Below are 17,797 nucleotides of genomic sequence, written 5' to 3' on the forward strand. Positions count from 1 at the left end.
GTCACTTTAGTTTTTTAAAAATGTAACTTAAAAGATAAAACCATTTTACTGTGTATTTTTTCTTATAAAACATGAACTAAAAGTTATTGGTAGTAAACGGTGATGGTCTTACTGTTCTGTTTCACTATTAACAATGTCAGGAAAACAACAGCAGCAATTTTTAAGAGTTCAAATTAGTGTAAGACACAGGACTACAAAATAATCTGATTTTTCAGTTGGTGATTAAAGTGCTCCTTTTCTTATTTTAAGTAAAAAGAAAATTAATTATTAGTCACTGGCGACAATCATTATAAGAGGCCTCTTAGGGCAAAATTTAATAGTACGAAGAGGTTTACAAAAATAGATTGATGCTATTTTGGGGAATAATACTGTAATTTTTTCCTCAATTCAGTTTTGATAAATTGTACCTGATCATATAAAAATTACTTCAAATTCAAACTTGACTATATAAAAAAGGGAGAGATGAAATGAAGTCAGCTAGATGACAGATCTGGCAAAATATAAGAATGAAAAAATTCTACCTAGGGCACTTATTTCATGTCCAGATGTAAATACCACTTTCAGCTGATAACTTATATTCTTCCCATCACAGGTTTGGAGTCAATCATGCAGTACAAAGCCACACAGTCAAAATCTTCGTTTTGATGCAACACAAAAAAGTTGTTTGTTTCCTTAAATTGCCAACTGGTGGTCTATTTTCTTTGTCCCATTTATTCGTATTCACAAGTTAACAAACAGCGTCAATAATTACTGTAGATGAAGTGGGGTATTGCTGGATCAAAGGCTCTATAAGACGTCTTTACTGACTGAATCAGAAGGTTTATTGAGTTCAACCCTCACACCTTTTTCACCTGCAAGGTAAAAAAAAAAAAAAAAAAAAAAAAAAAAATTCATTCATTCAGTAAGCACCAGAGTACGGCTTCCCACTAAGTTCCCAACAGTGTGCACAGCGTTTCAGCTTTGCAAACACACGTCATCTGAAATGATTACGCTTGCACTTCCAAAAGTTACCCTCAGGACTGGACAAGGCATGCACAGACGCTGAACTAGTAAACCCTCAAAGGGAAAAATCTTTCTCTACACAGAGATAATGATTTTTGTCTCCTTTTATATGAAAAGCAAATCAAACTGCTGTAAGAGCAGAGTGTGTTCGGCATCACTGAAAGTGCACTACTAGGCTACTGTCACAAATAATGACTTTAAAAATACACAGAAAATGCGTGAACATTCAATTTTTATAAAAGGCTTTTATAAAAGGCTGATGTGGGATTATCAATGGGCTCATGAAAATACAGCTAGTTAAATCAGTAATATGAACGAACTTGAGCAGGTTTGTGGAGATACAAGGTAGGGTTAAAGACAAGACAGGTCAGTGGTCCATCTGACGGAAACCTCAGACCCAACCGCTCCAGGAGATAACCCGTAACTGGGGGTGACCTATGGACGCCACTGGCAGACGTGGACTCCACATGCCTGTCTGCTTTACTGATTTCAGCATGTCAATTCATCTCCTTTGTATTAATTTTCTTCATGTCCACATTTTACATGGAAGACCTGGACTACTCTTCAGAGCATGTACATCTAACAAGGAAAGGATATTATTACCTTTCCTCTGCGGGGAGAATGAGAGGAAGCCAGCCTGTGACTGAAAAGGATCATCACAGAAAAACTCAGCTTGTACTCAAATGATTTTCCCAGACTTGTCTCAAACTTTCCTCATCTTTGGGCAATTGTGACGGTTCAAGATAACAATGAAGATGACTTAAGAGCTGCCCTCTTAAGCAGGGGAATTAAGAATCTGACGGAGGGCTTCCCTGGTGGCGCAGTGGTTGAGAGTCCGCCTGCCGATGCAGGGGACACGGGTTCGTGCCCCGGTCCGGGAGGATCCCACATGCCGCGGAGCGGCTGGCCCCGTGAGCCATGCCCGCTGAGCCTGCGCGTCCGGAGCCTGTGCTCCGCAACGAGAGAGGCCACAACAGCGAGAGGCCCACATACCGCAAAAAAAAAAAAAAAGAATCTGACGGAAACAAGGAGCGAGTCTTCTGGCTCATGGAAAGCACTGCCTGGCTGCGGGGTCTCTTCCTTCCAGTGTACCCTGGCCCCAAATGTTTACCTGTTAGATATTTTACTTTAGCTCGTGCTCTCTCATCTGCATCAAAATACCAAACAGTTATTGCGTACCTAAAAGAAAATTCAGAATAGGGTAAGAATGATCACACTGGGGAAAACAAAGCGTATTCTGTTGCAAAGGTCTACTAAAACTTGTAACGCCAAAATAATGCCTAACTTGGGGTGACATCAGATGATAAGGGAGCGGAGCAACAACCCACTCACTTAATCAGTAGCCCCAAAGCTCAGGAGTATGGCAGAGAGCCAGGAGTAGCTAAAATTTACGTTGCAGAGTTGATGAGTTTTTATGGCTTTCTTAACACCTACTTAACCTACTTGATTATCTGTTTTGCAAGCCCACAGCAGATCAGAAACAGACAATAAGAAGGTAAGAGTGGCTGCTACAGAAAAAGCACACTATCAATAGCACAAGTTCTAAAAGAAAAGCAGAGAAACAGAGAAGGACTCAAGGCCAGGGGCCCTGTAGAGCAAGGGAGGGCTAACGGTCTCCACCACTTCTGAGGACATCACTACACACATACCGGCAAGGTATCGTGATGGGGGTTTACAATTTTACAACCTGGAGTCATCAAGGAAGTTAAATTATGCTAAGAATTTTTTAGGATTTTTATCAAAGCAATTATACTATGTTTTGTTTCATTTTTCTGAAAATTTCATCACTCACTTGGAATATCTCATTTCACAAATACTGAAGAATCTCTGTTTTATTAAATACCACAAGGCACTTAGTTACAGCTTTTGGTGGGAATAACGTGGGAAATGTGCACACACCACAGGAAGTGAAAGCACGCTACAAATGACCAGCGCCTGAGTAGAACGCAGCAATCGGTCAGAGTGTCCTGCGGCTTCTGGCCAGTGTTCGCTGGGGGGAAAGCAACACTGACTGATCAAATGAAGAGCCAGCAAACGTTAAATCCTGTAACACATCGGAAGCAACGAGTCAAAGGCAGAGTAGAGTCGGAGTCTGGGAGTCTGGGCAGCGGGGGAGGCCGAAGCCCCAGGCCACTCAGCTGCAAAGGGACAGAGCTGAGCTCGAGGTCTGGCCTCCCGGCTTCCAGAGCTCCAGCCCCTCTCCTACCACGCAGCCTCTTCTGTCCTGTCAGGCGGCCGTGGCAATAGGGAAGGTGCACAGACAAACACTTTCGTATGTCTTTCGCACCTGCCCTAAACTTTCAGTTACTTAGTCATCAGAGTTCTAACACGTGCCCCAAGGCCTTCCCAGAAGACAGCTGTAGAGCAGCAGGCGGCTCTGCTTCCCCTGCCTCTCCCTCCAGCCATCTGTTTAGAGGCCCCTCCTCCCCACGTCCCCTTCTGCTGGGACTTCCACAGCCCCCTCCCGGCAGAGGCCAACGCTGCCCTACTCCCCGCTCCCCGCACTCCAGGCCCAGTGGCGACACTGGACCCATCGATTCCAATTCAACAGTCCTGTCTCCCTCCTCCAAACCCCTGGAGCACTCCCTAATCGTCTGGCATCTATTTACCACCTAAAATGTCGTTTCTGTCTTCATCTAGAAAGGCTACAACCACACCGTATTCGAGATTCCATAAAAAGGAAGGTCTGTGAAGCGGTCTCTAGGGCAGAGATGGGCACCGGGGGGACGGGAGGCGAGACGGGGATTCAGGACGGCGCGCCGTGTGATGTGACGGGACCCCCGGCCTCCACCCAGGGGTTCTTTTGGCCGCTAGCCACACCGCTCAGCCGGCACTCACTATGATGAATTAGGGCTGAGGCAACACGGCTCGGAGAGGAGCCAGAAGGAGGGACAGGTGACAAAGTCTTCAGAGCCTGAACCTCATCAAATGCTGGCCCGTCTCTGACATCACTATCAAGAGGCAGCTCTTCTCCCTGTGTATGTAAGGGGCCTAGGCAAATGCATGCGAGTGATTCACTACCGTCGTGTTCAAAGTCCCTTCTATAGTGAAAAACAGGTATTTAAAAAGTAGCACTTTTCCCCCCCAAATATTCACTTGGATAACAATGTCTGTAACATCTTCCATTTTAATAGTCTAAACATTTTAATTGGGTCATGGTAAATGGTAAAAGAAATGTTTTTAAGAATACATTAAACATAATAGGTTTAGAAAACTAAACTTTGTAGGAAGAGAGTGTCACGTAGAAAATAACGCAGAGGAGCATGTAACAAGCCTAACAGACGCTTACTGTTAAAGCTGAAGGGTGATTTTTCTAACATTAACTCCCAAATACCTCTTCTCCACTTGTCTTTGCTCTACTCTTCCTCTGTATTTCTGCTCTCTGGTTATGTGTTTTTCTCTTCTGTATCATTTTTCTACGTCATCCCTCTGCCCCCCACCCCTGCCGGACCACCTTTAACAAAGTTGCCCTTTCCCTTCTCTATCTAATCTTTATGCCCCAAGTGAATACTCTCACCAGATCCGAGAACGGATCGTAGTTAAGGGAAGACGGGAGCCCCGTGCTTCCCTGACTGACCCCAGACACGGAGTGGCTGTGCAAAGAGACGCACAAGCATTTGGTACCAACTGTGAATCAATCTTATAGAATTATTCAAATTAAACAGTTACGACCTAGGCCCTCTGATAAAGGCAGGTGAAGAGCAGGAAAACACGCGTTAGAAAATGTCCATGTTCACCCCGGCCACCCCTCCTACCCTACACGCTCTTGACCACTTCTTCCTGAAGGGGAGGATTACTACCTTGTAGCGTATGCTGGCTGCACTTCATGAGGGTTGCGACGGTCGGACCAGAAAAACAGCAGTCTATCAAACCTGGGTTCAATGTCGGCAAACTGGGCCTTGCCTTCCGGGAAAATTCGAAGTATACCTCCACTTACCTAGGAAAAGGGCCAAATATGTAAGCGTGAGTGACCAAGAATGCTACAAAATTAAATTTAGGGGGGAAAAAGACCAATTCAGCATATCAGAAGTCTTAAATCAATTATTCACAAACACTTCTCGGTTAACAAGGTCGGAAGGTGAGCTGAGATTTCAAGTACATGTGCCAATCAATACAAGGAAACATTCGTTCCTTCTTTTAGAGAATTTTGTAAAATACGTGATGAGACAGATGTATATGATCTGAACTCAAAGGTCTTCAAATGACACTTGAAAGCCTGAAAAAGTAGTAAGCATTTCTTATTTATGTACGGTGATGATTTGCTTAACCTACTCTTAAAAATGTATCCATATCTACTCATGTTGACTAAATTACTACAGATGGTTTCAGTATGTCAAAGAACTAGCTCTTTGCCCTTGCCAAATCTAATGCCTCTTATTTAAGGAACTCACTAAATCAGTAGAAAGTGGCATTTATCATCAGCGCTGCAGTCATTATTAGAAACTGTAGCTCTCCCTCCCCAGACTGGGCCTGACACATCGATGCCTGCCTATACAACTGGACTCCCTTCACAAAGGATCGTTACTATTTACCCCAGCAAATATCCTTCTCTGTTTGGGACCAGATGCGCTCACCTATTCATTCCGATACTGACTGGGTGTCTATTGTTCTGGGCCCTGTCCTGGGCCCTGGGTGCAGAGTAGGAAATAATTCAGACAGATGTGGTCCTTGTGGTAATTATAATCTGGGTGGGGGGGTGTAAAGCGAGGTAAACCCCACCCAAGTGAGTAGCTCTTCAGCCTTGGAAAACTCAACTCCTAACAGGTAGACTCTTAAACTGAAAGGCACATTGATACTTGATCAAGACACCATGGAGGCTGAGCCTATTCCTCGGTCCCACTACAGCCAGAGAAGCTGTTTACAGGCTCACTGTCAAGTAAGGTAGATTCAAGCTACCCGGTTCCCTTGCCTTCCTTCCTCAGGTTCCAGCGTTGTTCCGAGCGACTCCCAAAGCACTCATGCAGACATCTTTTAAGGAGCTCTAGACTGTGACCGAGAACATGCCTCTTTTCTCTCCCCCTGCCCTCCGCCCTTTCACTGGAGTCACCGGGAATAGCACAGGCCATCTGCTGAAAATGTTCAGAAACACGTAGTTGAAGCTACCAGTCTTCCTCTGGGAAACGTTCCCTGATCCCTGAACTAGGCGGGCTCCGACGTGTTCCCACAGCAATCTGTCCTGCACTTGGCAGCGCCAACTGTAATCGTCCGTCTACTGATCTGTACCCTCCACTCCAGCCCAAGCTCTAGGAGGGACAGTTCTATTTCTGCTGTTTCCAGCACCCAGAACAACTTCTGCCACAGTGTACATATTCAGTGCAATCTTGCGGTGAAAGAAATTTTCAGTTTTACATATAAAAATACTGAAGACATTTTTCTGCTTGTACACTAATTTAAAAACAATGTATTAATGACCTTGGACAGGTCATATAAAAATTAAAAGATCAGCCTAGAAAGAACCCAGATTCTAACAAAATGTAGAATTTAAGAGTTGATCAAACATATTCCTAGTTAGTTGCTAGATATTCACGAAGTCAGAAAAAGAAATTCAAATTCTAACCAAATTTATAGCAATTTGTTTTGTGCGTTGGGCTCAAGGTGAATTACCAAATTTATGTCTCTATTTCAAACTTTAAAAGCTATAACAAAAAGCCATGTTTGTTGACATAATGCCTCAAAATATACTTAGCAGTAAAACTTACCTCTACTTTGAACTTGAAGTAGGACAGAGGAAGTTCTTTTCTTTTCCCCAGAAAAGTAACACTCTTTACTTTTAACTACTTGTTACACTTCTATAATACTTTCTATTCTTGCATTTGTTTTGTTACTTGCTCTTTTTTTTTTAATTCTAAACTTTATTCATTTTATTGAGGTATAGTTGATTTACAATATTGTGTTAGTTTTAGATGTACAGCAGAGTGATTCGGTTATACACATATGTGTGCATATCTATATTCTTTCTTAAAAATGCTTGTCGATTATAGTTTATTACAAGATATTGGATACGGTTCCCTGTGCTATATAGTAAATCCTTGTTTACCTATTCTATATATAGCAGTGCGCATCTGTTAATCCCATACTCCCAATTTATCCCTCCCCACTTTCCCCTTTGGTAACCATAAGTTTGTTTTCTATGTCTGAGTCTGTTTCCATTTTGTAAATAAGTTCATTTGTAATATTTTTTAGATTCTACATATAAGTGATATCATAATATTTGTCTTTCTCTGTCTGACTTACTTCACTTAGCATGATAATCTCTAAGTTCATCCACGTTGCTGCAAATGGCATTATTTTGTTCTTTTCTGTACCTGAGTAGTATTCCATTGTATATATGTACTACATCTTCTTTATCCATTCCTCTGTTGATAGACCCTTAGGTTGCTTCCATGCCTTGGCTATTGTAAGTAGTGCCACTATGAACACTGGGGTGCACGTACCTTTTTGAATTAGAGCTTTCGTCTTTTCCAGATACATGCCCAGGAGTGGGATTGCTGGGTCATATGGTAACTCTTTTTAATTTTTTAAGGAACCTCCATACTGTTCTCCATAGGGGCTGCACCAATTTACATTCCCACCAACAGTGCAAGAGGGTTCCCTTTTCTCCACACCCTCTCCAGCATTTATTATTTGTAGATTTTTTGATGATGGCCATTCTGACCAGAAGTTCTGTGAGGTGTTACCTCATTGTACTTTTGATTTGCATTTCTCTGATAATTAGTAATGTTGAGCATCTTTTCATGTGTCTGTTGGCCATCTGCATGTCTTCTTTGGAGAAATATCTACTTAGGTCTTCTGCCATTTTCTGATTGGGTTGTTTGTTTCTTTTGCTATTGAATTGCATGAGCTGTTTGTATATTCTGGAAATTAAGCCTTTGTCGGCCGCACTGTTGGCAAATATTTTCTCCCAGTGCATAGGCTGTCTTTTCTTTTTGTTTATGGTTTCCCTTGCTGTGCAAAAGCTTTTAAGTTTGATTAGGTCCCATTTGTTTATTTTTGCTTTTGTTTCTAATGCCTTGGGAGACTGACCTAAGAAAAACATCGGTACGATTTATGTCAGAGGATGTTTTGCCTGTGTTCTCTTCTAGGAGTTTTATGCTGTCATGTCTTATATTTAAGTCTTTAAGCCATTTTGAGTCTATTTTTGTGCATGGTGTGAAGGTATGTTCTAACTTCACTGATTTACATGTGGCTATCCAACTTTCCCAGCACCACGTGCTGAAGAGACTCTCTTTTCTCCACTGTATATTCTTGCCTGCTCTGTCAAAGATTAACTGACCATACGTGTGTGGGTTTGTTTCTGGGCTCTCTATTCTGTCTCACCAATCCATATGTCTGTTTCTGTGCCAACACCACGCTCTTTTGATTACTGTAGCTTTGGAGTATAGTCTGAAGTCTGGGAGTGCTGTGCCTCCAGCTTTGTTCTTTTTCCTCAGGATCACTTTGGCAATTCTGGTTTTTTTGTGATCCTATATGAATTTTAGGATGATCTGTTCTAGTTATGTGAAAAATGTCATGGCTAATCTGATGGGGATTTCATCAAATCTGTAGACTGCTTTGGGTTAATATTAATTCTTTCAATCCAAAAGCATGGAATATCTTCCCTTTTCCTTGCATCACCTTTGATTTCCTTTATCAGTGTCTTATGGTCCTCAGCATATAAGTCCTTCACCTCCTTGGTTAGATTTATTCCTAGATATATTCTTTTCATGATGTGATTTTAAACAGAATTTTTTTTACTTTCTTTTTCTGATATTTCATTGTTAGTGTAAAGAAATGCAACAGATTTCTGTATATTAATCTTGTATCCTGCTACCTTGCTGAATTCATTTATCAGTTCTAACAGTTTCTGTGTGGAATCTTTAGGGTTTTCTACATAGAGTATCAAAGACAGAGGAAATTCTTTAAATCAGTGTATGATATGGAAAGATGACTGGATCACCGTGAGCATACTCTAAGTTTTAGGATTTGCTTTTAGAACAGGACTAAGTTTTTGCACATTTAAGACCTGGTGATTTCCATTTATGTGTGTATGCGTGTGGTGGAAGAAGGTGTTTTAAAGGTTATTTGATTTTTTTTAAAATTACCTTGGCTACACAAGTGTGTTCACTCTCTGAAAATCCACTGGGCTATACATTATGTTCACTTTTCTATTTAAATATTTTGCTTCAGTACATGTAAATAAAAAGAGATTTTTTACAAAAATCAACCAAAAATTAGTTTATACAACCTCCAGTGCAATAATACATGACACACTTCTAAAGTTTAAATCATTTAAACTTAGCGAAACTCAGGCTGATGTTAAGGGAATAAATATTTGCAACACGAGAAACTGGATACGCTGCACATTCTAACTGGTTTCACAGGATTTTTCAGTACCGATAAACTAGTTTTTCATAATCCGGGGACAAAGAAATCCTGCCTCCAATATCCCATAGCCCAGTGCCAGACAACACCTCTGCAACAATGCAAAGCATGAAATGCAGCCGCTAAAGAGCAAATAACTCTTCATAATCACAATACATAATCTCCCGCAAAAGTCATGATAAAACACTCTCAGAAGTGTTTTTATAAAAACTACTAGGAGGGATATTATTTTAATAAAAGATACTTTTGTTAAAGTTAAATTTTGGATATGAATGTTTCAACATCCGAAATAAGGGAATCTACTTTTTGAGCTCTATTAGGATCTGTTTCATGTTAACAAAGATCCACTCCTAATACCTGAGTGAAACATACCTAAGGAGAAATGTTTAACTGTTCCATGTTTTAAAGACAGTCTCACCTATGAGGAGTATGAATCTTAACACTACTTGTGAGGAAAAAATACCTGTACGAAGAAAAAGAATGCTCAATGAGGTGGCATACCTTGGCATCCCAGTCTTTATTAAGATAATATATACATGTCACACATCTTCCATCTCCATTTGGATTATCGACATGACGTACATAACCCGTTCCGTTGCCTGGATAACAAGCAACCATGGCCTGTAATAATAATAATAATAATAATAATAATAATAATAATAATAATAATAATAAAAAGTCCACGTATGAATAAAAAGGGAAAACAGCTTATAGCAAAGATCTCTGATTTTTGGCTACTCTGACTTACGCTTAAATTCTTTCTCTAATAAAAATCATGTTTGTAGATAGAAGAGGTAAAAATCTTCTACGGAGACATTAAGAAAAAACACAGGGTAGGCTGGTGAACAATGCAAAGTGTGGTGAATTCTGCCTCACAGCGATGGGAAAAGCTGATGTGGAAGGATCGGAAAGCCTGCAGGACCCTCTTTTGTGATCGTCACTCATGCTGATAATCAAGATCAGGTGGGCTTTGTCCTGCTCCATGGGAGATGGCCACCCTCCCTGAGCTCGCCACAGAACACCTGCGTTACCGTCTGACAGTCACACACATCCTCTGATACCATCTCTGAGTGGTACCAATTTGGATAGGCACAATTTAGAAGATCAACTCCAAACACTAACTCATTTAATGTCAGTTATTTTTTTAAAAAAGGCTAAATGACAAATTAGCATGTGAGAACCCCTCTTCAAATCAGAAAGTCATTGTTTCACTCAGGTTATAACAAGATGTAGTTCAGAAGACTGTTGGGTTTAAGTATGAAGGCGTAAGAGAGGCCCAAAATAAAAAGCACCAAATAACTTGAATGTCCTAGAAATGTAGTACATTATAATGAAGTGAAATTAGTAAGGGTAATTTTTTTTAAATCTCAGGAATTACGAAGAAAACAAAAACAAAGATGCTCAAGATTGCCAGTTGTTCTTGAAATTCTTTATTTCTCTAATTTCTCCACGTGTTAAAGTTAATGGATCAGTATTAATGTCAATGAATTAGTATAAAGTCATCAAACTAATTAAATTACATCATTATTTAAGCAAATGCTAATTTTTAAAATTCCTAAGTGAACAAATAACTGTGTTCTATCTCTGAGGGACTAGAACGCATTTTAAACCTGAATGCTTAAAAAAAAAAAAATCACATTTTCATAGACACCTGGACCTACTGCTCTTTATCAGAAGAAGAAGTTTTGGTGAAGATTACTTATGTCTCTATTTTTCGTAATTCTAGACAGACTTTAAATCCCTCTTCTTGTGACTTGAGGTTGTAATGAGAGGGAGAATGACATGTTTCTTGCATTTAATAATGCTCAATAAAAGATAAACCCAATTTCCTTGTCATTAGCTGCAAAGGAAAGGCATATGTAGCAGACCTTGAACAGTAACTATAAAAAGGTACTAATTTAATAATGCAATTAATCCATATATGATTAATTGAGACAATTATGGTAAATTACTTGATACATTCTTATCAACAAAAAAGAAGGAAAAAAAAGAAAAGAAAAGAAAAATCAACCTGAACTCTTCCCTAAGGAGTTCTCATCTCGAGAAAATTTACTCAGGCCTCCCTCCAACTATCTGGTTTGTAACCTCAGCATTTCTCGTGTAAGAACAAATGGGAAAATCTTTCTTCGATCATCCACCCCATCCCACCCCACCCCATCCCTCCATTTAACAAACACCTCTTGAGCACCTACTATGTACATGCAAGGCCCTGGGGCTAAAATGATGAACAAGGTCTCTTGCTTTCATTTATTATGGAACTCAGCATAGTGGGGTAAATAATCAACAAACAGATATATAATGTGATGTTAGGTAGCGATGATTTTCTTCATATCTTATGAAAAGATAACATATTATTGACTGGGGGATTTCTGCAGAAACTAACGTCTGTGGCGTTAATACATCTCCAGTCAATAATGTGTTAAGTTGAAGGATACAGAAAATGACAGAACGATACTCTGACCGCTCTGAGGATCTAACACTGAGCAGAGATGAAAGGAAGGGAGTGGCAAGTCGCGTGTCCGTGTGCGGGGTGAGCACGTCCGGCAGAGGGCCCACGGGCATGGAGGCAGCAGTGGCGTGGCAGGCGGAGGGCAGCAGCAGGACAGCTGCAGGAAAAGGAGCGAGGACAGAGGATGGTCGGAGGGGGTCCTGCAGGCCATGGTGAGGACTCTGCATACTGCTCTAAAAGTGACAGGAGGCCGATGGAGGACACATCTGATTAATGTCTGAAGGTGGTCAGTTTAGATTCTGTATGAATAAAAAATAACAAGTGCAATAACCTCAACGTCACCCACTACCTAATGTTCACTGGACGTTTACTATTTGCCAAGCGCTACTCTAAGTAATTTACGTATAATAACTTATCTGACACAACTGTTTGAGGTAACTAGTACCGTCCTCCTCCTCCTCATTTACCTGTTAAGGAAACTGAGGCCCAGAAAGGTTAATTCATGTTCTTAATGACATATGACAGCTGATCCAGGTATGAATGCAGGCAGTCTGGTTGAAGAACCCATGTAACTGACCACTGTACTAGACTGTGGTGTGTGTGCTGGGGGACTGGGGGTGGAGAGTGAAAAACGAAGACTGCTAATTGGCTACTGCAGTTTGTTTGTAGGAGAAAAACAAAAAAGAGGCTGACCAGCGTGGCAAGGTGGGATATATTCTGAAGGCAGAAAAGCAACATGATGTGCTCAGGGACTGGAAGCGGAGAGTGGGAGAGAGACAAGGATGACTGCAGGTTTCAGCCTGTGTAACTGAATGAATGGAGCTAACTATTTACCAAGATGGAAACACTAGGTGAAAGAGTGGTTTTAGTAACATGCACAGGGTAGGAAAGGAGTTTCTCAGCAACAGTCACGATGAGCTGGACATCCCAGAGTAGAACAGAATTGAAGACACCAGGATTATGCCTCAAGATGGGACCTGTTTGTGTCAGTCACTTCTACTCCGCTTTCCTTAGGGTTACTAGAGGTACCTGGGGGTGGCCACTGGTGGCGGGGGCTCCAGTGAAACGAGAAGAGGCCAAACATTTGTTTGGTCTTGCCCCAGCCTTCAACTAGGGGCAGCATTTATCTGTGTCCTTTGAATTCCAAGTGAGACTTTTGGAAAAAATAAAAGATGCAATAAAAGCTTTAAACAATTGTATTAATTAAATTTTGTAATCCCGAATATAGCTCACTCACGCCCACCTAAATGTATTATCTGAGGTGCCATTACCACTTTAGCCTGGACTGCTATTCCCTAGATCCCTTTAGCTCTGCTCTGGTGGCAGGGATGCCACCAAATGTAGAGAAGGGAAGGAAGGAGAAGGGGATCAGTGACACAGAGGGCCTGCATTTTATCTGCCAGCTTGACCTGTCAATACCAGCCGCAGGAAAGGCAGCAGTACATTAGGACAACTGTAAAAGGATAAAATGCAAAACACCAGCGTAACCCAGACTATCAATAATTACAGCTAACTGTGGGTGGCTATAAAACAAGAGTGATGCATAACTGAGAAGGAAGCAAGGCGATCTTCATCCCGGAACACAGACAAGCCCTTCCGTGCCTATAAGTAGAGATTCTAAGACGAAAAGGGGGAGCCAAGCATACCCAGAAAAAGCAGATCGTCATGGAAAACCTGAGACCCGAAAGAGCCACACTCCTAGAGGTTCTGGGGAAAGGTAAATTCTGTAGGAAACATGCAAAGATGTGGAAGGGTCATAAATTCATTCAAGTATCTGTGTGGTCTAAAAATGACACAGTGAAACTGCACTTAGCAATTCATGTGTGTCCTGAGACTCCTCCCCATTTGGATTCTAGAAAACATAAAAAGGTATTTCTAGGGCTTCCCTGGTGGCACAGTGGTTGAGAGTCAGCCTGCCGAGGCAGGGGACATGGGTTCGTGCCCCGGTCCGGGAGGATCCCACATGCCGCGGAGCGGCTGGGCCCGTGAGCCATGGCCGCTGAGCCTGCGTGTCTGGAACCTGTGCTCCGCAACGGGAGAGGCCACAACAGTGAGAGGCCCGCGTACCGCAAAAAAAAAAAAAAAAAAAAAAAAAGGTATTTCTATAACGTCTCATGAAATCTGGAAGCTGTTATATTTAAAATAAGTATTCATATTTAAATAAAGTTATCCTTAGCTATGGTTTGGATTATCAAAAGTTAAAGTTCCTTAAATATAACATAGTGCTTCCAGGTTTGAAATAATATTTACACTTTATGTCTTAACTGGTAATTTTGTTTTCCTGGTATATATATATATTTTTTAATTTTTTAAAAAATTTATTTATTCATTTTTGGTTGTGTTGGGTCTTCGCTGTGATGCCCGGGCTTCTCACTGTGGTGGCTTCTGTTGTTGCGGAGCACGGGCTCTAGGCACGTGGGCTTCAGTAGTTGTGGCTCATGGGCTCTAGAGCGCAGGCTCAGTAGTTATGGCGCTCGGGGTTAGGTGCTCCACAGCATGTGGGAACTTCCCGGACCAGGGATCGAACCTGTGTCCCCTGCACTGGCAGGCAGATTCTTAACCACTGCGCCACCAGGGAAGCCCCTTCCTGGTATATTCTATATATATTTGTGTAAAAAAGACTCGATATTGCTGTTCTTGTTTTGTTTGTTTTTAATATGCAGATTCTTATTCACAATACTTTTAATAAATTCAATTTATTTTCTCTTAATCTCTTGATAAAGCAACTAATAACAACTCATTCAACACCTGATTTCACCTGCTTGAGCACGTTATTAGTCTAGAAGTCATTAGCAGTATCAAAAAATATTTATGGAATACCTACTATATCACACTATAAAAAGGGTCAGTGTGATATCTGTGTGAAAGGACTTAACTGGAAAGAAAGAAAACGCCAGGCACTTACAAATCAACTGATAAAACTGAGTAGTGCAAATAATAAACAGGAAAATAATTCTGAAAAAAAGGAATTATTCATGTGGAATAAAATAAAGGGACAAGGCTCTGAGCTACACACGACCCCAGCTTACCTTTAAAGGACAGATGTGATTTGGAAAGGTGAAGGGATAAAAAGCAAACAGTGTAAGCATGACAAATATAGGAAACAGCTGAGGGGACAGTGGGGTATTTTTATAACGGTCTGCTCTGTCACTTAATTACTTAAGTAGTACAGTTAATTTGGTAAAAATAGGATGAAATCTTGAAATTGAGCAGAGGACGAAGGACACGAAAGGTCAGCAGCAGTGAGCAGCTGTGTGGCGATGGCCACAGCAAAAGCTTTTAAGAAGGCAGCTTCCCTATTCTGGGATTTATATGAAAGATTATTGTAAGAAAATGCACACTGCTATGGTCTGAATGTTTGTGTCCCTTCCTAAATTCACATGTTGAAATTCTAAGCCCCAAAGACTTAGGAGGTGGGACCTTTGGGAGGTGCTGAGGTCACAAAGGGGAAGTCCTCATGAATGCATCAGTGCTCTTAGAAAGGGGCTCTGGAGGTAACTCTGCCCCTTCCACCATGTGAGAACATAACCAGAAGTCGCCGGCTACGAACCAGTAAAGGGCCCTCACCAGACAGTGACCAGCATGGTCGCCTTGATTTCGGACTTTCCAGCCCCTAGGGTTGTGAGCAATACATTTCTGTGTTAATAAGCTACGCAGTCTGAGGTATTTTGTTATAGCAGCCACAGGGACTAAGACACACCTATGAAGGATAAAACTGTTCCAAGAGATTTACACTGTATGTACTGGTCCTAAGGATAAGGAAAGGCATTAAAGTCTATGAAGAAAAACTGAAAAGTCTCTATCCCTAGAGATTTGTTGGGGATTGGAGCGATACTCCCCGGTCATCCTTCTGTCCTTTCTGAGGAGCAGCAGACACGACCTCACACTCCTATAAGGGTCGGGCTGGAAGACAGTGGAAGAGTCTAGACATTAGCCTGAAAAAGAAACAATGCAATTGCCTACTACATCATCCTGAGGTACATTCCTAATCTGACATCTCTTTGAGACACCAAGTTGAAATATTTTAGTTCCCCATTAGGAAAAGTCTATTTAAACAGAATCAAAACAATTAAATACTATTTTTTCCTTCTTGATATGAAAATATACATGATCGAGGACGTTCTTAAGATAAGAAACACCACAAATTTGTTTTTTACTCTAAGAATAAAAGGAAGGAAGAGGTTTGCGATGCCTCTTTGGAATCTGAAGACATTTATTTCTGGCACTGGAAGGCTTGTATTCAATATGAAGTCGAACCAGGAAACTTTTTTCCTTCTTCCTTTTTGAACTGAATTATTTTAAAACACTGATTCAAAGCTAAGAAAAGTAAAATTTTACAGGCTATCAAAGTACTATAATTACCCTGCATGGGAGGAGAAGCTTTACTATCTGAAAATGTATTCTCTTAAACTATACTGCCCCAGGGTCGCCAGCCCTCTGCCCTTTGTAGATGTTGACAGTTAACATTCAGTAAGCACTTACCTTGAGCCAGGCAAGGATTACCGTCTCACCTCGTCTTCACAACAAGTTTATGAGGTTAGGTACAATTAATTAATGTACCCATTTTGGAGATCAGAAAACTGAACTATAACGAGAACAGAAAGTCTGCCAAAGGCCCCAGAGACCCTGAGGGGCCCAGAGGGAAAACCGGCATCTCTGCAGCCTCCCCAGTTCCTGGCTCCAGTGGGGCCCTGTTTGGCCTGACCCACCTGCCACAGCGATACGCACGTGCGTAAGGCTCGGTCCTCCCACGTCCAGATGTGCTGCAGAAGGTTTCCTCCAGCCCTGCAGTTACAGCTTCTAAGTCTCTTCCTCCTTCATTCCCAAAGCACATGCACCCACCACTATCACTACCTCTGGGGTCCACAAAATCTAGCTCAAATACGGGGAAAACAGGTCATCAAGAGAACTAGACTAACAGCAAGTTGGTATTTACTATAAGAATAATCTAGTTTTTAAAACTGCAGATTTCAATTACACCTGCTTAGTTAATCTCGTTTCCTAAAAGAGACCATTAAAAACTTCATAAAGTTATGAATTTGGTCCACTGCATTAATTAGCATGTTTATTAGGGGTAATGAGGAAGGGCAATCCACAGGCATTTAAAATTTTAAGTCTCTTGACTTATTTGCTAAACTTTAATGTTATAAATAACATATCTCACCATAAATAAACTTAGACTTTGTGTTTGGGGAGGTGAATTTTTCAAATCTATATCATGGAAAAAATAAAACTAGCACAGAGAAAAAGGATAATAGCAATAAGAACCAGGGCAGTTTCTCTTGGTACAGCCTCTAGTCCACACAGGGCAATAAAGACCATTCAGAAGATGGGTACTGGATAAAACTTACTCAACTAATTCCAGGTAGAAAGAGAAGACTGTAAAAGGAGGTACTGAGACAGTATTAGGACAGATCATGGCAGACTTTAGGGAAGAGGAGGGCACTTCAAGTCACAGAGTGAATTAACTAAGGGAAGGTTTAAACGAGAAAATAAAGAACATGACTCAGATTTGCTGAAGCCCGGGGCTCATGAGAAGGGGGAAGAAAACGGAAAAGGTAAGATGGGCCAGACTTAGGAATAAGGGACCTTTGTACTACAGGTAGAGGGAAGCCATCATTTTGGGGCAAGGGAGCAACATGATCAGAGGACCGTGCTTCAGAAACATGACAAGTAGAATACAGGGTGGATGTGGGAAAGGGGGCAGGAAGGAAAACGACACAGAGGAGACACAGATCACAGATCACAACTGCAACAGACAAAGAAAACAAGGAGAGCCTGACAGAGAGGAAGGGCCTGGTGAAGGGTGGGCAAAGAGGGAGCTGGAGGGCTTCCCTGGTGGCGCAGTGGTTGAGAGTCCGCCTGCCGATGCAGGGGACACGGGTTCGTGCCCCGGTCCGGGAAGATCCCACTTGCCACAGAGCGGCTGGGCCCGTGAGCCATGGCCGCTGAGCCTGCGCGACCGGAGCCTGTGCTCCGCAACGG

The 17,797-nt window shown here is 41.6% G+C and overlaps 1 protein-coding gene across 1 annotated transcript in view; it reads right to left on the minus strand.

The window, feature by feature from the left end:
* Positions 1-305: 305 nt before the first annotated feature.
* The window catches only part of EGLN1 (egl-9 family hypoxia inducible factor 1), a 56,295-nt gene continuing 38,803 nt past the window's right edge, over positions 306-17,797 (minus strand). Inside the window, exons 3-6 of the mRNA XM_007466989.1 lie at positions 9,865-9,984; positions 4,803-4,939; positions 2,114-2,181; positions 306-851 (exon numbers count right to left, since the gene is read on the minus strand). Coding sequence (XP_007467051.1) covers positions 787-851; positions 2,114-2,181; positions 4,803-4,939; positions 9,865-9,984 — 390 coding nt within the window. The 3' untranslated portion in view covers positions 306-786. The remainder of the gene's footprint in view (positions 852-2,113; positions 2,182-4,802; positions 4,940-9,864; positions 9,985-17,797) is intronic.

The sequence above is a fragment of the Lipotes vexillifer genome, unplaced genomic scaffold (assembly GCF_000442215.2).
Source record: "Lipotes vexillifer unplaced genomic scaffold, Lipotes_vexillifer_v1.1 scaffold410, whole genome shotgun sequence".
NCBI lineage: Eukaryota > Metazoa > Chordata > Mammalia > Artiodactyla > Lipotidae > Lipotes > Lipotes vexillifer.